Raw genomic sequence first — 21,821 nt, 5'->3', positions numbered from 1 at the left:
ATAAAGGAAGATCTCTGTGTTCCACAAAAATGTCTTGGATGCTTCTCAGGATGTGGCAGAAGACACGAGTCAGCCAGGATGAAAATATATATAAAGGTGCTGCTTTCTTTCTGGAAATGCTGAGAACAAGGGGTACAAAATTGTAGAAGAAAGAGCCTGTTCCATTTTCAATGGCACAGGAATGACTCTCTCTTACAGGCATTGCAGCAAGAGAAATCATTAACAGTCCATATAAATCACAGTTGAGTCAAAAAACAAAAGGAGCAGTGATTTAAAGATTACTTTCTGAAGTTTAGCCTGGCCACACCAAACTTCTTGCTGCAATCCGTATTTTAAGACGGCACGATGGCACAGTAAGAAATCCAGAAGACAGCATATTCTTGAGAGGAACACATCGGAAAAGGAAATGGATGTGCACTGGAAGAAACTGCAGTAGAATGCAGCTAGCTTCTCAGATGGTGTAGCACAGCCAGTTTGTGCAGGTTCCCCTGCAACAAACCAGCGTGCACAGTGACTGTACTTTGGGTTTGTACCTGCAACAGCATTTTGTGCTTTATTCCACAATCATTCAGCCTTGGGGTAAAAAGGCTTAGAGATAACATGGCTTAGCAAGATCAGCTGGTTTCTTCCACAGATATTATAAATAAGGACTTGTCACTCCTGCATCTTCAGGTAATGCCATAGCTGAGCTCAGTAATCGTGTTGTGATTGAAAGAGCAAATTAATAGGTATATACATAGACAGAATTTAATTCTCTCCACAGAGGTCATACCTACTATCTTTCTATGCCAAATGATGAGTTTCTCTACTGGAAACAGCACTCATTTCACTACACGGCCCATGAAAGCAAGCACAAGAAACACCTGGCTTTCAAGATGGTATGCTAAACTGCTTTGCTAAGCAGTCAGTGTATGCAATGCTAATGTGAGCGGCACAATTTTCATATTTAAGCTGTTTAAAATCAAAGGTTGCTTAATATATCACTGGTTTAAAAATCAAAAAACCTAAAAATTAAATAAAATTTTTTTAAAAAAATTTAAAAATTAAAAATTAAATAAATAAATGCCGCTGCCACCACCAGCCCCAACAACAAAGTTTTCCTAGGACAGAAGGCAGAAAATGGGGAAAGAAGAAAACATTTTACTGGCTCTCATGCAGTTGTTGCTTACATTGGTTATTATGAAATCATGGCTGGAAGCTACTCATCAACTATCAGTTTAACTAAAACCCTGTTGTTGTTGCCTTTTTTTTTTTCCTGGATGTTAAATGATTATCAGAATCTGGTAGGCAAAGCAACCCCGAAGGAAGTTAAGTACAATGATAGCACAGATTGCTTATCTATCAAATATACTGACCTTAGAGATGAACCACCACTTTCTGACCATGGTTCACTACGGCTGACAGATGTTAATTATATCCATAAGATAACAGCAGCTTTAAATGAGAGATTTTAAGTTTCTAGAACACCTCTAGAATTTAGCCAGGTTTCATCCTGATGCTGTGGTCTCTTAGGCAACAAACAGCACCAGATTCAGCTTCACTATTGTATTGATATGTAGGATGACAACCAAAAACAAGGTGGAGAGGGGGGTGGAAGAGGAGATTCTCTAAGAATACAACATTCCCAGCATTTTCTTACTGGCCGCAGCACAAGGAAAAAAAGGAGTAAGTGATATAAGAAAAAATAAATAACACAATGAAGCAAATTATAAGTAGTGAATTAGGATGCAATGCAGGAAACAACTGAATTCCTATCTTCTGCCCTTGCAGAATCATTCCTCCTACTTCAGTAGTCACTAGCAACCTAGATATAAGTTACATTAAAATGTCGTGTTTGAAACATTACGAAGTGTAAATCTTGCAGGAGTTCTACTGTCTATTACGTCTTCTGCCTTCTGCTGTCCTTGTAATCAGAAGGGCTTATGTTTATTCAGATCAGGACAGCTCAAAGGCTCATTTTAAAGAAGTTACAATTAACACTCCACACAGAATTCAAGAACTCACTTGCAGGCAGAACTCTTGAACCCCCAAAACTATTAGGCTTCTACCTCCTTTGCTGTCTCATGGTATAAGTATTTGGGCTGGAATAAAATGAACCTTATCTGAATACTATTGACTTAAGAGAAACAAAGGGTGAAATAAAAAATGTTATTAGGAGTGGAAAGGGATAATAAGTGCCTAACATTGAGGAACTAGAGCAAAAGAAGCATCTACTTGACCCTTAAGACTGCAGTCAGATGTAAATCTTGTTTCTCCAACAATCTTTCTTCTCCAACCTTCTTTGCTTTGTTCTACTGCTATTTTATTGTTAATGTGTTATTTTTAGTAGCAACTTCAAAATAAAAATATTTTGAATGGTGAACTCAAAACTCAAACACTTACTACCAAACTTTCAGCTCTGCATCTTTGAAAGTTTAACCTTCTCTTGCAACGTAGTAACTGACAAAGCAGCCACTACACATTTTCCACAAAGGGAAACATTCAAGTTGCAGCAGATCAAAGGCTTAATTTTACAATGATTTCTACTAGTTATCAGTTGTCTACATCTAAATCAAGGACTCATGGACTACCTTCAATACTTCAGGACTTATGCTAAAGATACTGATTAATATTCCAGCCGTCTGGCGCGCATCTACTGCAACTTCTAACATTTGTTTTAAAAGTATGTGCATTCTTCTGATTTCTTTGCTTTCCCCCCTCACCCTCACTTACAAATGAGACGTATGCTGTGGCAGGCACACCCAGCTAGGTAGAGAGAACCAGTGATTCTGCACTAAGAAACTACTCTGAATCTGGAGCCAGGTAATGTTGCTAAACAGTCATTTATGTCTTCAGAGTACTTATTTTAACTGCTAATAAAAATGTAATTTTCTGCCTAAAAAGTCACATTACCTTCCTCCTCTGCCTATGCACCTCAAAAATACCATTCTCATTGGCCTAAAACATTTTTTTTGTTTGTTGTTCATTTTTTGTTTGTGTGTGTACAAGTGCAAAACCCAAGTCATTAAATTTTCCTTTGTAACACTTAGATATTCAAATGTCCCAGATGTTCCCGTTTAAATATGTACTATCCCACTTCTAAATGAAGAAAAGCTTCATTATGTGAAAAAGCTACAACTTGTTTTCCTTCATTTTCTTGATAGACCATTGGAATCGATTTGATAGCTGTTTGAAAGTTTTTCCAAGTCGATTTGAATTCATAATGTATTTCTAAAGTACCATAGCACTGAGAACACACTGTGAGGTCAACTTCACAGACAACGAAAATTAATCAGAAAAGTGCTTTTGTGAAAATAAACAAAGATTTCACCTGTTACTGAAAACAGGCAAGAGAAAGCAGCTAGCCAAGTTGAAGAAAGCAGCTCAAAACACCAGCTCTTCAGACTAATGCTGTCAGAAGAATATTGCTTCCATCCTATTGCATGCAAACACCTTCACCCTCAATAGCACTATTTTTTCAAGATGATACAACACAGTGGTAAAAGGATGTTTAGTGAATAGTGATGCTATTTGATTCCTATAAACAAACAGCTAACCCTCCCAACCCCACACGAGTTACCTCAGCTCTCCATCCCACCGTATCTCCCAGCCAGTGTGTCCTGTACAGTCCTCCCAACTCTACCCCAACCCCTTGATGTCTTCTACATCCCACAAGGATTGTTTTGGCAAAGAATATCAGAGGCTACGGCTGGTTCTAAGCTACACACACAATGCCTGGAGAGCAGGCTAAGGGAGAAATGCTACTGAGATAGTCCTTTGGGCCTCTCTACTATTTACAAAACTAAATTTGCCAAATGTAAGGAACTAAACTATTTTTGTTTCCCTGTCAAATGAAAGAAGAATTGATGGACTAGTCTGCATGACTGCTTTGGTCTTGCCTCCTGAGAAATCAACACTTACAAGCCTACTATAATAACAATACACGCTTCCCTTTTCCACCAATCACTGCCAGCAGCAGCTGGAATGCGCTAGAAAAATGTTTTGTACTCTCTAACCAAGTCAACTTAATGCACTTTTTATCTGGGAAATACATCTTCATACGATATAACAGAAAAAAACTCCAAGACAACGTACAGAATTTGTATGTCATCCTGTGTTGTTTCCCTGTATTCTATTTCGCCTTATTCCACCATTAGTCCACAGCATTCCAGATTTTGGCAGTGGAAAAGCTTTAAAAACTCAGAAGTAGACTAATTCAGTATTCTTTTAGCAAAACTGATACACATCTCAACTGTTTTAGCAGAAGCAAACCAAAGCCTTTCTTTTGGTCTAAAACTGAATTTTAAGGCAAGCATAAGGACCACTTTACACCCTTACCAGGTGATGGGGAGCACTCCTATGAAAAAAGACTCTGATATCTCCCTTTACACAGCTACCAGGCTGTGAAACTAACTTAGCAGGTGTTATTGTGGAATATATTGCTTTCTCATTGCTGCTGAAATTGCCTTACTTGTTCATTACATCCCCTAGAGTAACCAATACATACAGCTTCAAGAGACAATGAGTAACGAGTAGAGTATGAGTTTTACTCTATTCAAGAGTAATGAATGCTGGTGTTTTTACATGGTCCTCAACCACGTTTTAATTCATAGCCTCCAAGTTGTTTTTCCCACTCTCCCTCTTATATGGTACATACTCCTCTCCATCAGGGAAATCATATACTCGTTTAGGTTGGAAAAGACCTCTTAGATCATCAAGTCCAGCCAAACAAACATAGGTATGGAGAAAATAATCCACCTTCTAAGACAACACATTTTGAAATAAGATGCTAGGAAAAAATGTGTACGTATAAATATATATTATCATAAAAATCTCAGCTTCCAATTGCAATCAAGGCAAAAATGAACACTTGTTCCAGGTAGTTGCAGCAACACTGAAAGCCCTGCAGTTCTCTTCATCCCTATGGCATCTCCTCCAGCACTGATTCAGAATACATGTTGTGTGCATTTCCAGTAAGAAGGTAAGACTTCCAGATAGACTTTTCTAGAGAAAAAAAAAAATACCATCATTCTTAGAATTTGATTTTCAAAATCAGGTCGGTCTTAAACTCCAGTTGCTACCGACAAGCTGAAATGGGAGATTCTTCAAAACTATTTCATCTGCATGCTTTAACAGAAATATAATGCCAGAGAATTAGAATAAGAATTAGATTTTTCAGCAAGAGCCCCGATAGGAGAAGCATCATATCCCCTAACAGCTCTCATCTTCTCAGCTGGCATCCTTGGACTACTGCTCCATGAACTGACCCACTTCAGCACTATTCTTTGAACTCTCCTTAAGCACCACGACATTATTTTATTACACAAACAGATTTTATTCAAGTAAAATGTCTCAGGGGTAACAGTGACTTAGACATTGGTGTAAATGTAATGGTTTTTATTTATAAAATTCAGTTTGTTTGAATCTTCCTAAACAGTATTTCTGCCCTCTACACTGAGCCTTAGTTGATTAGTTGAAGGGATACAGAAGGTACTAACTCCCACAATCTGCTACCTGAGAAAGTAGTAGAGGTTTCTTAACAAAAATTCTTTGGAGAGCTACTGGTCTAACAAGCTGACCCCAGTACCACTATGTCTTGAACTACCTGTTAGCTTTTGTAGTTATTAATAGCAAAGTTGAAGGTGTCCTCCAATCAGTAGGTATTTGAAAAGAGCATACAGACCATAAAAGATGTATGAAATGGTCACAACAAACCTTGTGACTAGTTTAGTCATGAATTTGAACCAGGGAAACAAAATAGTTTAGCTACCTGATTAAAGCAGATCAGCTATGAACTCAAAATAATTTGACATCAGAATTACTGAAACTAAGAACTACCCTTCTCTGTGTCATTCAAGATTCAAATGAACTCTTCAAAATTTTTGTTTTCAGTGAGATTTTGCACATAACCAATGGACTGAGTGTCAGATTAATTTCAATTCAACCTCTGCATTTAAAAACACATGGAAACTACATTGTCCGTTCACATCCCAAAATATGGAAGTGTTCTAGAACAAGAATTCTAGAACAAGAATGCATTCTTTAAATACAAACTTTTTGTCATAGAGATATCACCTATAGTTACTAATCAAGTTGCACCAGTTGACATTTCTTCCAGTAAGAACCAGCTTTCTCCTACACAGGCATTGAGATATGCCTAATAACATGAGGTAATTCCCTATTTCATTATAGGCTTTGAAAATATTTGCTATTTGCCATCTCAGACTCTTACAGAAGAGAATGAATTATTTTCCTACGTGTACATGAGGACATATAAATATTACCACCCTGCCCAAGATCTAAAGTGTATGCAAATTTTCTTTAAAATGCCATCTCAAGCACAGACTGTAGACTGTTTCCTTGCTGTGCACAAATTCTTCAAAAGTTACTAGCCCCGTCCACAAATGTATGAGTGCTGTTAAGCTCTGCACCAGATTTTAGGCAAAATACTTTTTGTACCTAACAACACGCTGCTTTTAAGTGGAAACATCTCAAGTTTGTATCTAAGATGGAACAAAATCTGCTTTATGTTCGTTTCAGCAAGGCTGACAGAAAAAGGAAGCTGATGTTCTAGCCGTTTATCTTCTTTCTTCTGTCATAGATACCTAGCAGCACCTCTCATCAGCCCTTACAACCAAGCAGATCATTATCAGAAGTGCAGTGAAACATGAGGTCACAGTCAAGAGTAACTTGAGTATAGTGCTTCCTTTTTAACTGCATACAGACGCTTGAGGACAGACAGGGAGGGAAGGGGTGTAAAAGCAGGGTTTATAGTTCTGTTCACTTCATATTTACAATAAAGAAAAAAAGGTTCCTAAAAAAGTTTATCAGCCCTATTGAGAAAAAATCTGAATAATATCTGAAAAAGTCTAGTTTGAACAGCATTATTGTGGGAAATTAGAACTTGTAGTTAAGACTACACATTTTCTACAAACTACATGGCCATCACTGACAGAAATATATGCTACAGTTTCAATCTTTAAATGTTTTTTTTTGTTTTTTTCTTCCAGCAAATAAGTAGCTGGAAGACACAAAGAACATCTGCTGAAGAACACACCAAAAAGTGTCCAGTCTCCAGCTGTCCTTCAACACTGAAGGAGACGTTCTAGCTGGAACACACTGCACTGATTATTCCATATTCACTTTCCCATCCTCTCAGGTGTTTATTTACACAAAAAAAGGAATCCATTACATACCTGCAAAATTGTTCTTCTGAAGATGACAAATAGATCCATTCATTTTGGTTAACAGGATCAAGTTTTTGGCTTACAACAGCCAGGAACATTGCCTAACGGACTTGTTATATACAGCAAGTCCTACCTAGATATGACCATTGTCTTCCCCCTGTATGTTTATAGTGTGGAATTCAAGAAGTACCTCAGAGTATAAGTACCTGTACTTGTTTTTTTGTTTTTGTTTGAGTTTTGTTTATTTTAAATTAGAAGTGTAAGCTGCAGAGTGAAGTTTAAAAACCCACCCTAATAACCAAAAGGTTATTCTTATTTTACAAGGATGAGCAAAGTACAACCTACAACCTGTCCAATCTGTTAAAAAAGCCAGGATTTATACTCAAAGTCACTAGTAATTCAATTTAGAAAGTAGAAGCGTCAAATGTCTCTGTTATACTGAGTGACAGAGAACTCTGAAGCCTAACACTTTCAGCTACAAATTGAGAAATTATGTATCATGGTATCTCAGACTCCAGTCGTTGGTTAATATAAAAACATTTTTTATTGGTCAAGCACGGAGAGATTATAAGGTGGTTATGAGAAATGGAGCAAATAAATATTATTCTCATAAAATAGGTACAGCACGGAAGAACAAAATTCACCGATGGCTTGACTTTTCTGCATTTGACATAAGAGCTGCAGTCCTCCACTCTAGTCCAGCACATTACTTCTGCAAAAGTTAACCTTTCCAACTGTATCTCCTGCCATTTCTTGGTATAGAAAGAAAACATTCATGGAAACATGCGAACAACTACATTTGAAAAATAATTATCAATCTGTAAACATGCTTAGCAAGCCTAATTCTATTGCAGATAAGAGATCATTTCCCTCCCGTTCTTTAAATTCTAATCTAGTAAACCTTAAAAAGAGATGAGTACAGCAGTGATGGCTGAATTCTGTCCAATTGCCTTCAGATAGATAGTGCAAACTCACTGATCTTGATATCTTTTTTGAACATTGAACATCAGTGATTATAATTCAGTAAAGGACTTCCACTGTGCAACTCAAGAGGAATAGAGCCTCGAGACATTTACACCACATGACACATCTCAAGTGGTCAGTGTGAGGAAGGGCTTTGAACTGGTCTACACCAATCTCTAAGCACAGGGGTCTGTTTCGGAGTCCTATTTCATTTTGTACAGGGTATAACTACAATAAAGTGAATCCACCATTCATCAGATTCTTAGTTTACAATCCTCTCCTGATGGAGAACAGCAACATACATTTCTCAAAGAAAAACAGTAAAGATTACTTGACATTGGCCCACAAAAGAAACAAAAGTTCTAGTGAAGCCTTTCCTCTCTTTTTTTTTTTTTTCTCCTTATAAAGAGATCCAAATTCATGCTCTCCTCAGCCCATGAATATTTTAATTGACCACCTCTTTCTGGAGAAGTCATACTACCCTGAACTAAAAGCATTCTCAACACAGATTCAATTCCCTCAGCTTTAATCCTGAATAGAAATAAACGTGATGATTCACGATGTCAAGAGACCACAGTATAGAACAACTACTTGATATCACTACTTAGAGAGACTTATGTTGCCAAGACAGTATCAGAGTATCTTAAATACTCAGAACAGTCCTGATCCAGTATGGACAAACCTTCTTGAAAACATCCTGGTATTTCCCAGCTAACCATTTTGTAATCATTGCGCTACTAACAATAGTTACAGCACAGCTTGGTTCTAATTCAAGATTAACCTGTGGTTCTGCCACTCTCAGGGATTTGTACACCCCCTACAATGCTAAAACAAAAACATCCTAAAACAAAAAGCAATGTAGGATTCATGCTACAAATTAATCTTCCTCAACCTCAACCAAAACACAGCAAAAGACTTTAGCTGCTCAGCTGCAAACTTACAAATTAATTCCAATCATTTCAAGTGGACTTACGAAATTAATGACTGAATGTATCACCCTACGTTCATTTGGCACTGCATGATACAAGCTGACAAAAATGTACTAGTGTAGTATACTAGTACTAGTGTACTAGAGTATAAGGGATCTAAAGAAAAAAAACAGCAATGAAAGCACTACACTACCTGTGATGCCTTTACTGTTAGCCAAGGCCATGGTGAAAAAAGTAGACTGTAGCATCAGTCCCGTCTTGTACTAAGAAACAAATCTTGAACATCAAAGGCCTGTTATAATATACCACTACCACCCCTGACTTCTTTATTTAACGTATTTGAAACATTAAGCTGGAACTGAACAAAGCAAAAAAGCCTTCAACTCCAGGGCTGCAGGCTGGGATGAGAAACTGCTTGCTGTTTACCCATAAAATTCAACAACAAAATTAAAACTTTTAGGAAGACAATTTAAGTTATATGGAGCCATAAAGCTCAACCATTAAATAAAAGTGCATTGAACATATTACATTCTCTCAACATGCTAAGAAACCGCAATTATAACCAGATGTGAGAGTGTAAGGATGTGAATATTGTTTATATAGCTGTATAAAATATGGAATGCAAGAAAACATCAAACATCTTAATTAAATGCAAGCTGCTGAACCACAGCAGGCCTCCTAGCACAGCATTTCCTCCATAAAAACTTGGATTTTGTGAGAAAAATATTGCCAAATTTAAGGTGGTAAGTAGTTATAAACCTTATGTAAGAACTTGGGTCATACAGCATATGCTAAGTGTAGCAATGCTATGTTTTTCCTAACAAACAAAGATGAGAGCAGGCTGTCTTGAAGCATTTTTCTAGGAAAAGGTAGTATTACCTCCTGCCCACGCTTGTAAGTCATGTATGATTCCGCATTACCAAAGCCTTTATTTGAAATTTAGTAAGAGCCTACAATGAGACCGTGGAAGTAGCAAAAGCAAAGCAATAGTAAATCAAGATCTTCTCTTGTTTATGTCATCTCTGTATTTTTAAGGTCATGTTCATTCTAGAAAACCTACAGCACAGTTTTTAATCACATAGTCATAAGGGCACCTTGATTTGTGTATAGCTAGTTCTCTGTTCCTGCACAACATAAATATCTCTTCCCCAGCCTTCAGTGAGACCGACAAATTAATCAACATTTACATACAAAAACTATGGAATGGGCAAAGCGGCAGGATGGGGGTGCAACAAGGAGGCAGAGACGGAGGAATGAATCAAAGTAGAAAATAGAAAATATTAATTCTCAAGGTTCTGGAAAAAAAATGTTCCTACGAAATCTTTCTGCAAAAGTGTCCATTTTCTCTAAGATAGAAATACACCTAGCTATAAATCCCAGGTAAGTTTCCAGATACAACTGTACCTCAAATATTTATACTTCTTTAAAACTTACAAAAGTGAAGGGAAAATGCCCTTTAGGACAATCCTAAATTTGAGGGGGTTCCTGAAGGGGCATAAGAGCAATTATAAAATATATCTCCGCTGTTACCTGCATAGATTTACCTCAATAAAGTTCTTTACTGTACTTGTGAAGGACAACTTCTACATCCACCACTCATCATTTCTGATGTTCACATAAGCCCAGTAACTACAGTGTAAGTAAAAGAGCTGAAGTCTGACAAAGTCTCGTTCTCACAGCTCTTTGCTTTTGGTCATGGCAACTTCAATGCAAGTGACACCCAGATTTCTGCATTTGGAACTTGGAACGATTTAACCAGAAGGACTTGTGAATTTTAAGAACAACCACGTGAAAGATTTAATCTTGAAGAAAAAGGAATGGCACTGGATAAATGCTCATCCATCTCAGGTATAAATTCAGTAATGTTTGTGAGAAGATAGATGACAATAGCAGAGGTTTAGTATGAGTAGTTACAGGATTCCTCCCCTTCAGTTTTCAAAAAACAGACAATACAAGATTTTGATTCTTAAATTTATTTTTAGCAGGATGTGTGTACTAATGGATGGTGACATCATTAGAAGATAGGTCCATGTCCACCACCTGCAACAGAAGCTAGACAAATGTTAAAGAAAACATAATTTAAGAGTTAAAAACGACACTACTTACCCAGAGCAGAGTTATGAAAGTCACCTACTAAGCAGTATGGTTAACTTCTGGTGTAGACATAATAGCTCATATTATTTATCTGTTGTCAAAATTTCCTGTCAAGGTTCAATGCTAATGCATACGTTACCTTGATTTTGATGGGAATCATTAAGTTCTGTTTAGAAATAACTATTATAACAACTCCTATTAAAAAAATAAAGTACTAATACAAAGATTGGTTATTCCAAGTTACTTACCTGTAAATTTTCCTCAGAAGATAAAAGACCTGCAAATTTAGGTCTAAAGCTCTAGTCTAGAGTTTAAAGACACCAAGAATTCTCTGGAAATTCAAATTCTATTAAACCAGGTCAACAGTAGGTAACATCTCTCAGTTTCACTAAGAATGCAACCACTTAACGTTTCCTGTTCTTTCAGGTTCCTTTGTGCAGTTGGATCAGTTGCTAGTGCCATCAACGCTACCATGCGTACCATCTATCTTATGTGAAGTTGGTTGATATTCTTCCCCCTCAGGTGGGGATAAATACAGTGAAGTTGGCAGGAAAAAGCTTCATCAATTGCTTTTCTGTGAGGCACAGAGCAAAGGAAGTCAGGAAACAAGAGCAGCCTAGGAATGACATAACTTCAGATGCATCATGAACAGCATTTTCCCAAGCCAAGACACAAGATCTGACTGAACTCAAGTTATGAGGTTACAAAAGCATAAAGAAACCGGAGACCAGAGTGAAGAAAGTTTTCCTGATAGGCCTGTATGACATGAAACCTGAAAAGCAATTATTCGTGCACAACATAAAGATTATGTGTATATGCCACAGTTACTGGGCACTGCAACTGTACAGCTATTTTCCCTTGCAAAACAATGTAGCTTCATGCTTATTGCTCTATTACCCAACTCAGGGCTGGAACCCATGTCTCAAAGTTTAGAGAAGGGATTTGGGAAGCAATGGATGTGAAATTATAGACCTATAGGTAGAATGTTCACTAGGGGGGTTGGCAGTATTATCCAATAGAAAAACAAAACAAGTGAATGGTAATAGTGAGAAATGGAGTAACTCAGTAGATCATCCACTCATACTGAGCTGTTCACCCTGCTTCCCTCTTTTTTAAATGATTTGTCCTATCCTACTGGTCCCAGTGCTAAAAATGCTGCTAGTCAGTTGTATTAGAGGCTATAGAGCCTAAAATTATGTTTTACTGAGATTAATGGATACCCAAGTCAAGTTAAAAAAGTTATGTAGAAGCCAGTAATTAAATTATTATCCTTTAAGTGACTTCACAAACCTCTGACTACCAGAAAGATCAAGCCCTTTCACACAAAGGATATTATTATACCATGTAATACATAGTTAAGACTTACAACAACAAATAAAAAGAACAAGAAAAAGTTAATTCTACATGGAGTAAAGTTTGTACCATTAAGGGTAAGATTTTCTACCTGCACACATAAAACTAAGCCTTTACATACTGTGCAGACCAAACATGCTAAAACACAGAAAGCCAAACACTGAAGTGATTGAAGTGGCTATAGTACCTAACGTTGAGCTGGTTTATAGATTTAGAATACTAGAACCAAATAAATCTCATTAATAACATGCTGGAAACAAAGACCTAACTGGCAATTAAATATTTATCTTTGGAGAGAAAAGCTGTTTAGGCAAACTGAAAACATTTGCAAGATCAAGCTAGAGCAAAGAATGGACTAAAACAAAACATTACGCACTTCCAGCTTATGTTCTTTCTCTGCAAGGAATTCTTTTTGACATCGCAGGAAGTCTGACAACATTCGAGTTAGCTGTTTTCTATCATCTATTTCAGCTGCCAACCTGCCATTGTAATCCGCCAGCAACATACATGCATCATCTACCATTTTGGAAAGTTGCTCTCCAGATTCCTTATCTAAAAAGCAAACAGAGAAAGAGGTAAAGCATGATTTCATTCTATGTTGTTGAGTTTGCATAGCAGCATTTCAGTTTCTAGATCCCCAACCCTCACCTGTTATCCTGTCTAATAGGGACACATCTTGGACCTCTAGAGGCAAAGAGGCTATTCTCTGATGAACTGCTGCATCCCCAGAGGCAGCATTTTCTAGTTCTTGTAACGCTCTAATGAGATCTGTGGTCTGAAAAAAGCATGGAAGATTTAGAACTAGTTTAAATAAACAAATCCTAGTAAAAAACAGTATATCACAAGTCTATGGAATCAATTTGATGGCATTTTTAAGAGCATTTATGGCATCAGCATCATATCAACATTCTATCCCCTCTCAAACAACAACAAAAAAATACAAGTTCTCAGAAGAATGTTTCAGTGTTCCTAGTTTTAAAGATCACTTTCCTAAAATAGATTTTTCATTGAAATTCTTGGTATAGACTACTTATCTTTGTTACCACCCTGGAAACCAAACGACAACCTAAAATGAGAACCAATCAGAACTAATGCTAAAATCCTAGTACGGACAAAGCAAGATATAGTACATATATTCTGCTTTAGTGTCAAACTGACTGAAGCTACAGCATGCTCAATGTTTTAACTCCAACTTGCAGCCTGAAATACTTCAAAGCAAAGTTTGACAAGGCCTGAAGATGAATACTGTCTACAACTCTTTGGTGTATTACACTTCACAAACGGATAGCAAATGACAGGATAATTTTCTAACTACTTCTCAGAAACTTTAACTAGAAAGCGTTGCAAAGCCAACAGATCCTTTGTAGTCCTGAAAAAAATCAATGTAATGTTAAGCTATCTTTTCATAGAAGAATGAAGATTCCCAGCATGAGATATCTTCAGGAAACAAATTTATATAGCCAATAAAATTTATCTTACCTTGATGTGAGACGGTTGTAGGGACAGGTAAAAAGCACAGCAGTCTCTCCTTACAAAGCTAATACAGGTCATAAAATATAACTGAGCACAGTACTGGGGTAATCTTGCATTGCCTACTGGGGCAAAGTTCAGTCACTTGGACTAAAGAAAGGGGTATAGTCACCCTTGTCCATAAAAAGTAACTAATTAAAAAGAAAAGCAGAGACCCACTGAAAAACAAGAGTAGCTGAAAATTCTGTATCAAAACATACTCAAATACAGCATTCTATAGATGTTCTTTTACCTGTGGAGGGTCAGTGGGAGAACTTCGAGGTGAACAGTTATTTTCATCAACTTTTATCTGTTCATACGTACGCTTCCTCACCTTTCTGTCTCCATCTAAATGAAAACAAACTGAGATGTTATTTCTCTGACTCCTCAAACAAGAGACAGTTTTCATACACACACAAAATACTTACACAAAGCTTGCCTAAGTTGTTCTAATACATCGTTTTCATAAACAGACCTTTCTTCCCAGATAGAGAGCACTCGGCCAAGGTGCTTTTTACAACTTTCATCAGACTCACTGTTGCAAGGAAAAAAGCAAAAATCAGCACTAAGTAAAAGTACAGCACAATCATACTACAGTATGACTATCTTTCACAGAAGGATCTTGGCATACTTTATCAACATCAAAGTAAGAGAAGTTTAATAACCTCAGAAAATAACAAAATTACATTTTACAGAAAAGAGACAAGTTCAAGATGTCTTCGCAAGCACAACAAAGTAAAAAGTCAGCGCCCAATCCCTTGTTTCTATTTGTTTGCTCAGTCCATACTAGGTCTGTACCCCTGTTAGATAAACACTGCAAATAGTTTTGCATTGCTTTAACAGCTCTAAAGCTTTATATGAAAACAATTCTCCATCAAGACCCTAGCATCCTTGTCATACAACAAGAGGGATGTCTGCTGGGGAAAAACAAATCATGAATACTAGTAACGAGATATACCAAACTGCTGTAGCATATAAAAGCAGACTGAAAGTAAAGCCTAATTTAAGGCAGAGTTAACACTTTAAGGCAAAAATGATTGAATACAGATGAATTTACAGCGTAACTTCATCTAATAGCATTAAGACTCTCCAAGATCAAATGAACACTAAATAAATTAACACGACTTCAGACACAGAACTAGCACACAAGGAGTAGCCAGACCAGAAGGGATGAGCTGAAGGCTTCTCTAAATCCCCCTCAAATCAAGTGTGATGAATGACGCTGCATGTAACAGTTACTGTACCTTGAAACATGCTTAAAAGCCTCCACTATTACTGGAGCAAAGTCTTTTGTAAATTCTGGTCCTTTCCTTTTGCTGTTCTGTATGACATCATTGGCCAAGTACAGGAATGTCAGCTTCCTATTTGGTTTTGCTAATAAAAAAGAACAAACCAGAATAATTAGAAATGTAAGTTCTTCCAACTAACACCATTTTCCATATCTACTGTAAATGCAAAAGATGAATTCAATATGTTTTTATTTTCATTACCACTTATATTTCGCTTTAATTTTGTATTTAAAGCTGTACAGTGGCTTTTCCCTCTCTTCTGCTGTAACTCTTTGCTCAGATTCTTCCTCCTTCATAAGCTGAAACAAGTTCCCTCTAGCCCCGTCTTTGAAAGCAATTATATAAAAACACGATATCCCCAAGTATTCTCCATACTTTCTTTCAGGTGTTTTTCTGAGCATGATATGACTGACTTATTTGGAAACCTTCATGGATTTGTTCCAAGTATTTCAGCATCTCTTTGAGTCTACATAAGTTTCTTACTCCCACAAAGTCCTCTAACAAGGAGTTTCACAGGTCTGCTGTCATTTACATGAAGAACCTCGCCCTTTTGGTTTGAATTTCACTCTGACATAACTCCTCAGATTTGAGCAAACCAAATGGTCAATTCCTAATCAACCTCTCCATGCCACTTTGTTACACACCTCATTGCCCAATCACTAAAACATTCATGTGCCTGCAGCTGGCACCAGGAAATACATTTTCAAAAATCACTTTGCTGTAGTTCTCTTCTTCAAGCATCTAAAGCATTTTACCCCAATCCCATCGATTTGCAATATAATTAAAGTTTCCACCTTATAGGTTATTTTTAAAATTGTATTCTGCATTCCTACTCAGAAATTTTAAATTGCCATTCACATTTCATCGTCTTCATTAGTCTATGAATTTCACAGAGCTGCAGCTCTTATTGTAACTCTTCTCATCTTGTGTTAATACTAGAAAGATCTTCAATATCTGCAACAACCACACAGCCTCACTATATATGCTCTCACTTGAAAAAGAAGTTTCTCTTGAATGAAAAGACTTATTATTTTCTATCCTCTCAGAGAAAGGAGCACCGTGGTAAAACCAGTCTAGGAATTTGTACTATTATCCTAAACTTGTACTCAGTTCCCCAAATTATTTCATTTTGTTCATTTCCACTCCCATCTCTTAAACATACCAGAGGATGACCCTCCTTTACACACACACCTGCTCAATGTTGAGATATTTCCACTCTAAAGTAGTGTTTCTGAATATTAATTTTACACTACAGAAAGAATCCTCTAAAGAGCTTCTACTTGGAATATTGAATTCATCTTGGACAGACATATCCAAGAAGTTAACAGAAGTCTGGACAAAGTGAAAAACAGCTGGATTAAAAGTAAAAATGCATCCATCTTTTAGAATCAAGGCAAACTAACAAGTGGCAAAGAGAAACTAGTTTGGAACTGCTAGACACAGGTGGATCTATTAAAAGCTTCCTCCAATCAGGCAAGTCACTACGCATCAGCACCCAGCAAATTAACTTATTTAGGTCAAAATCTCCCTAAATTAAAATGTAGATTTTATAATGTATGCTACCTGATTTCCGTATTAAAAACGGATTAATAATATAGCAACACATCTCCTACCCATGCTTCAGGTAACTCAGATCTAACACAAAAAGGTCTGAATTATTTAAAAACAGGAATCTGAGAAAACAGCTTGTCTTATGGCTGCACTAAAATGCCCAGAATTAGGACTCCAATTCCAGTAAAGCAGACATCTCCCTGTACTACGTGCTCTGAACCACACACAGGTGGTCTGTTAGGTGCTTGCCTGTCCCTTTCATGGGAGTCATGTTTTAGTCCTCAGTGATGTAACTGACTTGTGATGGATCTCAACTGTCATGCTTCCAGCAAGGAAACAGATCAACTGAGTCACTAAAGACTGGAGATGTATGCAGTGTCACCAAGTCAGGTGATAGCAATTCCCACAAAGCCCAGATTTTGCCTATTCACTACAATAAAGAGATCAACAAATAACATTTGGAAAAAGCATGCTAAAACTCAGAAAGTCACTTTCAAGCTTGTTTCCACTAACATCACCTTTTCAGCCTCCTCCTGCTCCTTAACAGTACCAAAGATGCATTTAATGAACCAAGAAAATCCTTAAAACACCTAAGTCATCTCTGACTTTGGTCAGAAATTCAACTAATATACTGCCTTTATGTTCGTAAAAAATATTGCAGGGTATATTTTAATTCTTCCTGCTTTAAGAATGCTCTGCACAAAATTCCAAAGTTAAATATTATGCCTACCTTCAAGAAGTGTTCCTTTTCACTTCACAAGTCTTCAGGAGTCACATACTGGCCTCCTACCATTCTACCTTACGCACGAGACTCCAGAGCAACATAACCTTTAGCAAACGAGGTTGGCAACTCTGAACTGAAAAAGAACCCCAAGGTGTCCTATTGCTACTAGGACTGCAAATTAACTACTGAACCTGAAATACAAAGCTCAATTCCAGACCTATTCTGAAAAATTCTGTTTAAAGTATCTCTCTTCAGCAGCAGTGGCACCAACTTTCCAGCCCTGGGCTTTGATATACGTCAGAACACCAAGATGGATCACACAGCAGTCAGACAATTTAAGCAAAAAGAAGTGTCCTCAGTGCTGGGCAAGGTTATTAGAAAAGCACCGTCAAAAGAAATTGAAAGCAAATTATGTATGATCTTAGGCTAAAGGAGGATCTGAAAGGTGTAGGTACTGCCAGAGCACTGTACTAGAAGCAGCCAGCTGGCAGGCAGTGTCACCAGTACACTAACAGTGCCAGCTGCAAACACAAAATTGCTAAGAAAGTATCCGTGTTGGACTGACTCAGGTTTTCAAAAGCTCTGTGCAGTGTTCACATCACTTTTCTGCTTGTCTCAAATTTACTATTTACCCGCATCCACAGTCACCAAAGCAGCTCCCAGAACCACTGGATTCTGAAATATTTTACCAGCTCCACAGCGCTGGCTGGTCTAAGGGCCATAATAAGAAGATTCCTCTTAAAGCATCCAAAATGACACTAACTTGGGTCAGCACCTGGCAACTGAAACCAAGTCTGTTCCAAAAATGTATCTGACATTTAAACTGGACTGAATACTCCGCAGTAATTCATGGTATTTCACCTGCAACTAGGACAGTCAGGCATCTATTGTGTCTGACTTTGCATCCTCACTACCAAGTTGTAGCTTTTGGAAATCTATGCCTCTTGGGAGCACATTTTTTAACCTGACCTGGGCATTCCTGGTTCTCTTCCAGTCCAACATAGATACCCTGAAATTGTATGCTTGAGTTCATAATACTCACAGAACTCTAATGCCCCAGAGCCACCACCACTTTAGTGCAAGAAACTCTAGTAGCCTGGGAAGGACTGTACCTGGTAATGCAGAAAGCTAGTCATTTCACCGAGGTTAACTCTGGCAATCAAAGCCAGCATAATCACCCAGGTTTTTCTTCTCCAAGTTACCTCCTGGCACTGGAAATTGAGCTCCCATGGAGGTTACAAGAAACAGGCCTTTTAGTTTCATGCTGTTGCACACCTCTTCCCTAGGGCTGAGGGATGTTTCACACACTCACAGAACGGCTGAGGGTGGCAGGGAGCTCTGGAGGCCATCTGGTCCAATTCCCTGCTCAAGCAGGGCCTCCTAAAGCACACTGCATAGGATTGTGTCCAGACAGCTATTGAATATCTCCAGAGAAGGAGACTCCACAGCCTCTCAGCAACCTGTGTCAGTGCTCCATCACCTGCACAGTACAGGAGAGCTTCCTGATATTCAAAAGAAACCTCCTGTGTTCCAGTTTGTGCCCACTGCATCTTGCCCTGACAGTGGGCACCACTGAAAGGAGCCTAGCCTGACTGTCTTCTTGGCAGAATTTCAGGAACGTATGGACATTGATATGACACTCTGAGCCTCCTCTTCTCCAGGCTGCGCAGTCTCAACTCTCTCAGCCTTTCCTCATAGGAGAGCTGTTCCAGTCCTGTGATCATGTTGGTGGCCCTCCATTGGACTCTTTCCAGCGTATCCATGAACATTTACCTTCTCAGGCGTGCAAGAAACTTCAGAAAACATGCAAGCAACAAGGGATTTCACTTACATCCCACTACAAGTGAATAGACTATTGACCCACCTGAAAAATGTTAAGTCAGGCTTTAAATATCTACAGGCTGGCTCTGCTGCATCAACAGACCTCAAATGCAAGTCATATTGAACATGAGGTTCTGTGAAAATGAGCATCAATAGGTTAAAACCCCACATCAGTTACCAGCTCTAAACACTTTTTTTTTTTTTTTTTTAAGTTCCCTAATATGGATTTAGGTAAGAATTTGACTCTTTTTTTTAATTAGGTTAGTCTACAAGCAGCTGAGTATGAGTGTCAGCACTTCCCCCAAAACCCATGAGACACCTCCTGTGCCATAACATGCTTCATACCTGTAAGTTACATGACATCTTTGTACAAACCTGGCAAGCTTTCAAGCTTTTCATTACAAGTCCCAGTGTTATCTAAACAAAGCAGCACTGAAACTGGAGCGCAGTATCACTGACCCTTCACACTAACCAAGCATTTATGCAAGCTGATTCAGTGCATGATTTCTGGTGACGTGACCGCAAGTACTTCTGTAAAAAGTAACTTGAGGCTACCATCCGAAAAGACAATCCAGAGATAAGATTATCCATAAAAGTGCTATTGTACAATCCAAAAATTCATTAACTTTCTGTCACGAAAAAGTTAGATCAAGTATTCAACATCGCACAATCTAATTCTTCTGTTGAATTTTACCAAGGTTTGAGAACTCCTGTGCTTCTTTATCAAAGAGGGCAAGGAGATTATCTACACAACGTGTTCAAGGTTTGATGGTCCAGGCAACCTGACTTTGGGCTTGGAAGCTAACAGTGAAAGGGAACACAGCAACAGCCACTGCTGGGAAAGAGGCCACTAGCATCCAATTAGCACAGTGATCCAAGAAAGATGGTCACAAACCAAGTAAACCAACCCAATTACTCTGCAGAAGCTTCCTGCAGCACACAGTGTATCTTGAATCACTTGACTACAGGAATCAAACTAATTTCTTTCAGGCGTTACCTGGTCTGGCACAATGAAAAGATGGATATGAATCAACAACAGTTTTAGGATAGGGAGAAAAAAAAAAATCACTGAACTTACATATTCTGAACCAGAATGATGAAAGCCAGGCAGGCACAGGTACCAGGACAACAATGGTACAGTCATAAACATAGAGATTTGAACACTGTATTCTTCAACACTTACATTAGGGATTCAACTAGCCAGGTTGGATTACACATCCAAACGTGTGAAAGCTTCTTACATTGGCAATCTGTTGCTCATGAACACAGGTCATTTTATAAAGCATATGTTACAAATATGGTTTTCTAACTCAACAACTTGTATTCACCTTGGACATTTGCTTCTGGTTGGTCTCTGAACCTTTTTGCAAAGAGAAGCTTCGTTTGGATTCCCACAAGCACCACCATCTTAAGTATCTTATTTACCTCCTCAATACCACCTACTAAACAGTGAAAATCAGTACACTATGATCAGAAATCATTTTTTTTTTTAATAACAGAAAGCAAAAATCTGTTTATTTTTTAAGCCTACCACATTAACCAATGACACAATGCCACTATTAAGTAAAGCAACCTTACAACCATCAATAGTGAAAGATTCCCTCTCCTGGAAGAAAAACTACACTACCTACTACAGAAAACATCTGCTTTAAAATCAGCAACCTGTTTCCTGAAATACACTTCACATCTGCAGGGCAAAGTATTTCCATCACTTTCAGCTGTGGCCTGGCACCAAAGCAGCTGACTGACTCTCAGAGTAATTCAGCACAACTTTCAAACGCAGTTTCAGTATCACTAGGCCCTCTCAATCTGCCTACCAAGATCTTTTATCTTACAATTTTCTGTAGCATCAAGCAACTGCCACAACCACAAGCTTCAAAAAATGCACTGCATCAATGCCAACAACTAGAATGAGTGAAGGCCCAAACACTATAGCAGCTGTAGACAAAAAGGAAAACAAAAAATTACAAATAAGCAAAAAATATTTGCTTCTTCTATCACTGAATGACTTCAACACATACCAAAAAAAGAGCTTGAGCAGAATAAACTGGAACAGCAGGTTAAATGGCAGTCAAGTGCTAAAAATATATCCCTATGTACTGGCACAAATGTACTTACACTATTGTAGCTGTCTCAAAGAGGATACACACTGACTCTGTGAACCTGGATAAGCTTTGCAGTGAAGACAAAGAACAGTGTGACACAGGTGGTGACAGAGTTGACAGCCAAAACAAGAAATCAGGTGTTTACACGGGGTTTCAGCATCAGTTTGAGACTGATTTATCCCTAAGATGCTATGTCAATCTCTCAGGAAACAGGTACCTGAATGTGAAATTAAAGACACCATATGACAGATCTATTAAGAAATCATCAGGATGTAAATTCCGAGTGATAACTGGACACGGAAAAGCTAACAGAAAAA

General features: G+C 37.9%; 1 protein-coding gene across 3 annotated transcripts in view; it reads right to left on the bottom strand.

The window, feature by feature from the left end:
* Positions 1-21,821, bottom strand: part of RPRD1A (regulation of nuclear pre-mRNA domain containing 1A) — a 42,977-nt gene that overhangs the window by 15,896 nt on the left and 5,260 nt on the right. Inside the window, exons 2-7 of one of the 3 annotated variants that reach the window (XM_040548956.1) lie at positions 15,259-15,388; positions 14,443-14,549; positions 14,268-14,362; positions 13,154-13,280; positions 12,882-13,057; positions 11,016-11,110 (exon numbers count right to left, since the gene is read on the bottom strand). In XM_040548956.1, coding sequence (XP_040404890.1) covers positions 11,054-11,110; positions 12,882-13,057; positions 13,154-13,280; positions 14,268-14,362; positions 14,443-14,549; positions 15,259-15,388 — 692 coding nt within the window. In that variant the 3' untranslated portion in view covers positions 11,016-11,053. Of the gene's footprint in view, positions 1-11,015; positions 11,111-12,881; positions 13,058-13,153; positions 13,281-14,267; positions 14,363-14,442; positions 14,550-15,258; positions 15,389-21,821 lie in introns of those variants that run through there. The other 2 variants (XM_040548957.1, XM_040548954.1) reach the window with 2 other exon arrangements.

Source organism: Cygnus olor, chromosome 2 (genome assembly GCF_009769625.2).
Source record: "Cygnus olor isolate bCygOlo1 chromosome 2, bCygOlo1.pri.v2, whole genome shotgun sequence".
NCBI classification, from domain to species: Eukaryota; Metazoa; Chordata; class Aves; order Anseriformes; family Anatidae; genus Cygnus; species Cygnus olor.
The sequence above is the reverse complement of the archived record's forward strand: the minus strand, read 5'-3'. Positions and strand labels throughout refer to the sequence as shown.